We start from the raw sequence: 9,811 nt of genomic DNA on the forward strand, positions 1-9,811 counted from the left end.
AAATGCGGGGGCATTCATTCATTCATTCATGGAAGAGGTAAAGGTTCTAGCGGGATGGTGTCAAGAGAACAGCCTCTCCCTGAACGTCAGCAAAACAAAAGAGATGATTGTAGACTTTAGGAGGTCGGGGGTCAGGGACTACAGCCCCCTCAGCATCGACGGGGCACTGGTTGAGAGAGTGAACAGTTTTAAATACCTCAGAGTCCACATATCTGAGGACTTGACATGGACCACACACATTGACAGTGTAGTGAAGAAGGCACGACAACGCCTCTACTTCCTTAGGCGCCTAAGGAAGTTCCAAGTGAGTCAGAAGATCCTCAAGAATGTCTACTCATGCACAATAGAGAGCATCCTGACTGGCAATATCACCTCCTGGTTTGGGAATAGCACCGCACAAGACCGTAGCAAACTACAGAGAGTGGCCTGTTCAGCCGAACGCACAATTGGAGGGGGGCTTCCCACTCTCCAGAACATTTACAACAAGCGGTGCATGGGTAAGGCTAAGAGAATAATCAAAGACTCCAGCCACCCAAACAACTGCCTCTTTGAACTGCTGTGGTCAGGCAAGCGATACCGGAGTCTCATGGCAAGCACAGAGACTCAGAAGGAGCTTCTATCCCCAGGCCATCAGGATGCTCAATGAACAATGAACAATAACAAACCATCAACACACCCACAGCACACACATCCACACGCACACACTCACTTTAAATAAACAACACACTGTAGCACCCACTTTACCACTTTAGACACTAACTAACACACTTTATATTTATATTTATTGGTAAGGAAATGTGCACATCAATCTCATTCCTTATTGCACCTCACCACCACAAGGTGGCACCACAAGCTAAGCTATACCTCACCATTTCTACACTGTACTGTACCTGCACTGTAGGGCTGTCCCCGACTAAGGATTTGGATGGTCGACTATGATTGGCCAAAATGTTCCGTTAGTCGACTAAAAAAATCAATAATAATAATTATATAAAAAAAATAAAAAATTATCATTCCATTTGGGCTGTGGGGGGTGCTTAATGTCTGAAGGAGTCGACTGAAGGCTTCTTGTCCTCTGCAAAAGCATGCAATTGGTCCACTGATGGATACATCTTGATATTTGTCTAGTCTAGTGTGTTCATAAGATGGGGGAAATCCTCTTTCAGTGCCTCTGTGCCTGTTTTCGTAGGCAGTTAGCCTCTGGTATGCGTGCCATTAGCGTTAGCCACGCTTCTAGGCCTCTTTTCTTTTGGAAAGAATGATACAAATATATATATATATAAAAAATTTAAATAAAAATTGTATATTCGACTAAGAGGTTGGCCAGTCGACTACGGCTCCTTTCGACCGATTAGTTAACTAATCGACTAATAGGGGTCAGCCCTACTGCACTGTATATACTGTACATACTGTATATTGAACATCTTTGTTGTTTACACTTGTTTACATACTTGACTTTCTATGTTATACTTATATTATACTATCTTGTTATTATCTAGCACACTCTCAGGAGCTAAACAGAAAGAAACATTTCATGCAAAGTATTCTGTATTTCTGTATGACAACTAATAAAGAAACTTGGAACTTGAGGGGACAGAGGGGACAGAGGGGACAAAGAGGACAGAGTGGACAGAGGGGACAGAGAGGACAGAGGGGACAAAGAGGACAGAGGGGACAGAGAGGACAGAGAGGACAGAGGGGACAAAGAGGACAGAGGGGACAAAGAGGACAGAGTGGACAGAGTGGACAGAGAGGACAGAGAGGAGACAGAGGAGACAGAGGGGACAGAGGGGACAAAGAGGACAGAGAGGACAGAGGGGACAAAGAGGACAGAGTGGACAGAGTGGACAGAGAGGACAGAGAGGAGACAGAGGGGACAGAGGGGACAAAGAGGACAGAGTGGACAGAGGGGACAGAGAGGACAGAGGGGACAAAGAGGACAGAGGGGACAGAGAGGACAGAGAGGACAGAGGGGACAAAGAGGACAGAGGGGACAAAGAGGACAGAGGGGACAGATTGGACAGAGGGGACAGAGAGGACAGAGGGGACAAAGAGGACAGAGGGGACAGAGAGGACAGAGGGGACAAAGAGGACAGAGAGGACAGAGGGGACAGAGAGGACAGAGGGGACATAGAGGACAGAGGAGACAGACAGAACAGAGTGGACAAAGAGGACAGAGAGGACAAAGAGGACAGAGAGGACAGAGGGGACAGAGAGGACAGAGAGGACAGAGGGGACAGAGAGGACAGAGAGGACAGAGGGGGCAGAGGAGACAGAGAGGACAGAGGGGACAGAGAGGACAGAGGGGGCAGAGGAGACAGAGGGGACAGAGAGGACAGAGAGGACAGAGGAGACAGAGAGGACAGAGAGGACATAGGAGACAGAGAGGACAGAGAGGACAGATGAGACAGAGAGGACAGAGTGGACAGAGAGGACAGAGGAGACAGAGAGGACAGAGGAGACAGAGAGGACAGATAGGACAGAGTGGACAGAGTGGACAGAGTGGACAGAGAGGACAGAGAGGAGACAGAGGAGACAGAGAGGACAGAGGAGACAGAGAGGACAAAGTGGACAGAGGAGACAGAGGAGACAGAGGCGACAGAGAGGACAGAGGAGACAGAGGACAGAGAGGACAGAGGAGACAGAGGACAGAGAGGACAGAGGACACAGAGGAGACAGTGAGGACAGAGGGGACAGAGGACAGAGTGGACAGAGAGGACAGAGGAGACAGAGAGGACAGAGTGGACAGAGGAGACAGAGGCGACAGAGAGGACAGAGGAGACAGAGGACAGAGAGGACAGAGGAGACAGAGAGGACAGAGTGGACAGAGAGGACAGAGGAGACAGAGAGGACAGAGTGGACAGAGGAGACAGAGGCGACAGAGAGGACAGAGGAGACAGAGGACAGAGAGGACAGAGGAGACAGAGGACAGAGGACACAGAGGAGACAGTGAGGACAGAGGGGACAGAGTGGACAGAGAGGACAGAGAGGACAGAGGACACAGAGGAGACAGAGAGGACAGAGGAGACAGAGAGGACAAAGTGGACAGAGAGGACAGAGGAGACAGAGAGGACAGAGAGGACAGAGGAGACAGAGAGGACAGAGAGGACAGAGGGGACAGAGAGGACAGAGTGGACAGAGAGGACAGAGTGGACAGAGAGGACAGAGTGGACAGAGAGGACAGAGAGGACAGAGAGGACAGAGGAGACAGAGAGGACAGAGTGGACAGAGAGGACAGAGTGGACAGAGAGGACAGAGTGGACAGAGAGGACAGAGGGGACAGAGGAGACAGAGAGGACAGAGGAGACAGAGAGGACAGAGTGGACAGAGAGGACATAGGAGACAGAGGAGACAGAGGAGACAGAGAGGACAGAGTGGACAGAGGAGACAGAGGGGACAGAGGAGACAGAGGGGACAGAGAGGACAGAGAGGACAGAGAGGACAGAGTGGACAGAGGAGACAGAGGTGACAGAGGAGACAGAGGAGACAGAGAGGACAGAGTGGACAGAGGGGACAGAGGAGACAGATGAGACAGAGTGGACAGAGGTGACAGAGAGGACAGAGAGGACAGAGTGGACAGAGTGGACAGAGGAGACAGAGAGGACAGAGGAGACAGAGAGGACAGAGGAGACAGAGTGGACAGAGGTGACAGAGAGGACAGAGGGGACAGAGTGGACAGAGAGGACAGAGGAGACAGAGGAGACAGAAATGACAGAGTGGACAGAGGTGACAGAGTGGACAGAGGAGACAAAAAGGACAGAGTGGACAGAGGGGACAGAGGAGACAGAAAGGACAGAGTGGACAGAGAAGACAGAGGAGACAGAGGTGACATAGTGGAGGAAAAGCTACTGGATTCTCCATCCAGGTGCCAGGGCTGTGTGATATGACCATATATATATCGTGGGACAATAGAAACATGTGTGGGAGAATAATACCCCCCCCCCATTCACCCTGTGTCTCACCCGACACCATCCCTTCCCCCTCCCAGCCCCCCCAACATGGACCCTCTCCCCTCCCGGAGGCAGACAGCTCACACCTTCGGCCCTATCCAGCCCCCAACCCACATTCCTAACTAGAACCCCCCCCCTCCTTGATACGCCTGATACAACCCCTCCCCCCTCATAGAACCACCCTCCAATCCCGACCTGGGCCAAGCCTACCCAGAATTCCCCTCTCTCTCCCCTGTGGACCCCCATCGGATCAATTCCATAACTTTCTATGCTTTTCTCCACTTGCACAATGTGGGGGTGTCATATCCGGTTACGTCTCTAGCAGTGGTGCAGTGCTGGTATAACTCGGTATAACGGCGTTATACCTCGGTCACTGAGGCTAAAGTACGCGCAATCGCTTTTTACATGGCATTATCCAACCGGACTCCCGGAGAAGCATGCAGCTGCAGAGCCGCAGAGCCAGCGGCGCTCTCTGGGCCGCGCGCTGACGGCCGCGCTGTGAGGCAATAGTATCCAGCTGCAGGACGAGAGCAGCCAAAAAAAACTGTGCATGCGCGCGCACGCGCACTCGCGTGGAGCGTTTGACCTACTGTCAATTTGCCACTGCACCACTGGTCTCTAGCCCTGTAGACTTCTTCCGGTCCCATCACAATACATTGAGTTTAGCAACTTTTCTCCCGTCAATTAAACAACTTTATCGTAACTTTTTCAACTTTCCAGAATATCAAACGTGGGTCTAACAGATGCCACGTCGATACTAATTGAGTTATATGTCTCATTTCATGCCCCATATCTAACAGATTAATGTATTGGATTTAGGCGGAGCTAAATGCTACTGTGGCTAACCATTATTAAACTTATTTTTTTTATTTTTATTTTTTTATTTTAGCTGTTTTCTGGCTTTTTCTGGTCAGACATGACCGACAGAGGAGAGGGTGAACGGGAGAAGAGTGGGGAAGACATGCAACAAATTATCCCCCGGGAGCGGGAAGCGAACGCGGGACGGCCGCGTAGGTGTGCGAGGCACTATGGTATGCGCCACGAGGGCGCCCCACAGTAAACTTCTTGAAATACAGCCCAAAAACCTTAACACATTGAGAGCCACGCCCCTATGATCAAATTAGGCCGTTCCGTGCCAGCGCTTTAGTCAATGGGAGGACGGGGAAATTTGCGAACGCTTAAACTATATCTTAAATTATGGCTATGGGTCTAATACACCCGTCGCTTATCAATGACTTGTTAGCAGTCAACATGTATGAAACGGATTGTTTTTTCATTGGTACATTTCCGTTTTCTACCGTTTTGAATACGAGTATAGTTTTGGAGATTTCTAGTAATTCCAGAGAAATCCGCGATAATAGCTCTTTAGTGGAATACACAAAACACGTCGTAGTTTTTCGGCTGATTTATGAATAGTTTTCAAATAAACGCTAGATTATCGATAGTATATGTGTCCTTATGCACGCTAGAGAAGCGGGCTGAAAAATCGATTATCCATGACGCACGCACACGCACGCACACACACACACACAAAACCAGATGTTCTGCAAAAAGATTAATCCAATTCCTGATCGCCATTCCAAATATTGATCGCGTTTATTGATCCAACGTTATAGTCCAAAACACATAATCGACCCTTCTCCCAGCCTCGCCAGTGAATGTGATAACACGATACTGCTTGCCCGAGAAGGGAAACCCCGGACCGGAGATTTTTTCTGATGCACAGTCCCATCCAATCCAATCCAATGATGTGCAATACCATCCGGGAGACGATAGGCGGCGGTATTTGCCCTTTTCGAGCCCAGACCCATTCCCAATGATAACGTCAGGCTGGATGGATGGATGAAAAATTTATGGATATCGCTAATAAAAGAAATAACGATTAAAACCCGAGTTTTCTCGGGTCTTGGCACGCAACGCATGGCGAGTTAACACGACTAATCTCGTGGTTGGCCCTGAATTAGTTAAAGAAAGTGACGATAAACTTGTTTAATTGACGAAAGAAAAGTTGCTAAACTCAATGTATTGTGATGGGACCGGAAGAAGTCTGCGGGGCTAGAGACATAACCGGATATGACGCCCCCACATTGTGCAAGTGGAGAATAGGTGGGGAGACGGCAGAGGAGAGAGAGAAGCCTAGGATCAGAATAGGCATACATGTACATGTACATTCCCTCATTGGGCTAACTTCTACAATTAAATAATAGTGAAATTGAACCCCCTCGAGGACCCCTTGAGGGGCCCCAGACTAGCGCTGCACGATTTTGGGAAATAATCTAATTGTGATTTTTCTGACAGATATTGCGATTGCGATAAAATTTGCGATTATAATTAAAAAAAAAAATTAAGCAGCCCCACAGAGGTTTATTGTAAAATGCGGCTTGCATCTGGCCTACGTGGTGGGTCTTTTCAGGACACCGAGCCTGAAAATGTTTATTTTTACCTGGGAATCGATACCGGTACCCAACAGTACCTTTTTTTCTGTACTTTACTCTCCCTCTCTGAAGTCTAAACTTCACAACACACAATCTAAAACCCCTTACCTCCCTCTCCCAAACCGATCTTGTATCTCAATGGGACTTCCTGGTTAAACAAATTTAAAAAAAAACTTAATTTTTTTATTTGATAATTGCATCATTCCAAATCGCGATTTCGATTTAAAATCGATTAATCGTGCAGCCCTACCCCAGACCGCATGTTGAGAATCACAGGGCATTATGTATATAACATATACAGTATGGTCAGTCTCTAATCCTGATATGGACTCTTACTGGTGTGTAAATGCTAAATGGCGCATTTATATAACAGCTTTTAACCAAAGCGCATTACAATTTGTTTCTCACATTTGACCAATTTACTCACACATTCACACACCGGCGGGCAGAGGCCATCATGCAAGGTGCCCGACCTGCTCATCAGGAGCAATTAGAAGTTAACCCTTTCACTGCCGACATGACAGAAGGTTAACCTTCTGTGTATTGTCGCAGTGAAAGGGTTAACCGTTTGGTAGTGGCGCGGCAGTGAAAGGGTTAAGTGTCTTGCTCCAAGGACACTTCGACTTGCTGCCCGGGAGGAGCGGGAATCGAACCGGGAACCTTCAGATTACCGGACGACTGAGCCACACTGTCGACACCATACATCAGTACGTTAGGAGCGAACACTGGACTTGACCTTACTGTGTGGGCGGGAGCAGCCATCTTCATGGGGCGAGGAGCATGCTTGGCCCCCAGGCTCTGGTCCGACTTCTTCAGGCCCTGCTTGGCCCCCAGGCTCTGGTCCGACTTCTTCAGGCCCTGCTTGGCCCCCAGGCTCTGGTCCGACTTCTTCAGGCCCTGCTTGGCCCCCAGGCTCTGGTCCGACTTCTTCAGGCCCTGCTTGGCCCCCAGGCTCTGGTCCGACTTCTTCAGGCCCTGCTTGGCCCCCAGGCTCTGGTCCGACTTCTTCAGGCCCTGCTTGGCCCCCAGGCTCTGGTCCGACTTCTTCAGGCCCTGCTTGGCCCCCAGGCTCTGGTCCGACTTCTTCAGGCCCTGCTTGGCCCCCAGGCTCTGGTCCGACTTCTTCAGGCCCTGCTTGGCCCCCAGGCTCTGGTCCGACTTCTTCAGGCCCTGCTTGGCCCCCAGGCTCTGGTCCGACTTCTTCAGGCCCTGCTTGGCCCCCAGGCTCTGGTCCGACTTCTTCAGGCCCTGCTTGGCCCCCAGGCTCTGGTCCGACTTCTTCAGGCCCTGCTTGGCCCCCAGGCTCTGGTCCGACTTCTTCAGGCCCTGCTTGGCCCCCAGGCTCTGGTCCGACGTCTTCAGGCCCTGCTTGGCCCCCAGGCTCTGGTCCGACTTCTTCAGGCCCTGCTTGGCCCCCAGGCTCTGGTCCGACGTCTTCAGGCCCTGCTTGGCCCCCAGGCTCTGGTCCGACGTCTTCAGGCCCTGCTGGGACTTCTTCTGCCGCCGGCTCTCATGGCTCTGCTGCATCAGGTCCCCCTCTAGGCCGCGGCTACCTCACTCAGCTCCACAACCCAACCAACCAGCTGGGCACAAAAACAAACACACTATTGTACACATGCTATACAGCACACATGTGAAAAACAACATGTGACATCATAACACATACAAGCAGGCATGTAAACAATTACACATCCATGTCTCTCACACACACACACACACACACACACACACACACACACACACACACACACACACACACACACACACACACACACACACACACACACACACACACACACACACACACACACACACACACACACACACACACACACACACACACACACACACACACACACACACACACACACACACACACACACACACACACACACACACACACACACACACACACACACACACACACACACACACACACACACACACACACAATAGTGGATCAGTGAGCTGAGCCCTGACCCTGCTCATCCCATTACTGGTCAGCTGACTGTTTGACTTAGGAGTCACTCTTTTTCTTTTAATTGGCGAGACTTGGTTAGGCTACTACTTGGGAGGTTTAATTTAAGAAACAAAAGTATCATCTAATAGCTCATCCAACCATTGTTTGACAGAAATACCGTGACAGTCTCATTTCTAACTAAGATTATAACCTTTTAGCCAAAAGGAATTCACTATTATAGCTTTGTTTTTGAAGTCATGATTAAATAGAAAGGCAGGGCTTGATTGATTGATTGATTGATTGACATTTTTATTTAACAGGTTGCAGAATGGGTACAATACAGTACGGCTCAATACACACAATAATTGTTAAGGGGATGCAGACCAGAGAAAGACTTTCGTCTTGTTTACATCAGGGTCCCCCAGATGTTGGCTACACTAAACAAACATAATACACCTTCAGCCGTCCAGTAAGTTAGTTTACCTTACATTATTAAATAATTTAGGGGGAAATACTTTGATTATAGGAAGTGATTATTATTAGTATTATTATTATTAAAGTGTGGTGAAAGTGTAGTTCGCAGCAGCACCGCCCAGCAGCCCACCTCCCTGCTGACCAGTGGCGCTTTCCTGTGACTTGGTGCTGAACGCCGCTTCCTCTCCGTGTGACTCACTGCTAGAGAAGTGGAACAGAGAAGGAAATAGTTCCGAATGTTTCGTGTACAGACATCCAAAAAGATGGCCAGAGTTTACCGGCGCAAAGTCGGGACACATAACTCTAACAACTTTTCAGTCAATATACTTTAGGACCGCCTGAAATAGTTCAGCGCCAGTATAGAGAGAGAGAGAGAGAGAGCACTCGGACTCCCATTGTTTTCTAGTATAATACTATCAGGCTCTTTAACGCGAAGAACGCGGAGACTAGGCGATACTACTACTAGTGTGTGGTGGGAGAGATTCTCCATTTTCTTTCTCCGGTTTAAAAACAAACCCCTATCGCCCTTTTACACCGGTTGCTGGCAGATGGGTATGATTGTCAGCACCCGTGTCTGCCGGGCTGAAGGGACACAAGGTCTCAAAAACACTTCGGTTTTGTTTCTCTATCATGTCATTAGGCTGTTCCTCTCTTCGCTCACTTACCTCCGCCATTCCGCTTGTGCGCAGGCTCCGGCTGAGAGTGGCCCGGATGTTGTCTCTCTCTCTCTCTTCTCTCTCTCTCTCTCTCTCTCTCTCTCTCTCTCTCTCTCTCTCTCTCTCTCTCTCTCTCTCTCTCTCTCTCTCTCTCTCTCGCTCTCTCGCTCTCTCTCTCTCTGTACAGCTCAGCTTATTGAGTTGCTGCTCTCGCCTTTACTACAGTAACCAGCCTTTACTACAGTAACCAGCCTAGTGAACGAATTGGACAAATAATAATAATAATAAATTTTATTTGGAGGCGCCTTTCAAAACACCCAAGGTCACCTTACAGGG

At 49.3% G+C, this 9,811-nt stretch overlaps 1 protein-coding gene across 4 annotated transcripts in view; it reads right to left on the reverse strand.

Moving 5' to 3' along the window:
* Positions 1-9,507, reverse strand: part of mier2 (mesoderm induction early response 1, family member 2) — a 114,221-nt gene extending 104,714 nt beyond the window's left edge. For all 4 annotated transcript variants that reach the window (XM_084310077.1, XM_084310078.1, XM_084310076.1 and 1 more), the window contains exons 1-2: positions 9,485-9,507; positions 7,127-7,968 (exon numbers count right to left, since the gene is read on the reverse strand). In XM_084310077.1, the coding sequence (XP_084166203.1) occupies positions 7,127-7,912 (786 nt within the window). In that variant the 5' untranslated portion in view covers positions 7,913-7,968; positions 9,485-9,507. The remainder of the gene's footprint in view (positions 1-7,126; positions 7,969-9,484) is intronic.
* Between the last annotated feature and the right edge of the window lie 304 nt (positions 9,508-9,811).

This window comes from Notolepis coatsorum (assembly GCF_963971535.1).
Source record: "Notolepis coatsorum genome assembly, chromosome: 3".
In the NCBI taxonomy this organism is placed as follows: domain Eukaryota; kingdom Metazoa; phylum Chordata; class Actinopteri; order Aulopiformes; family Paralepididae; genus Notolepis; species Notolepis coatsorum.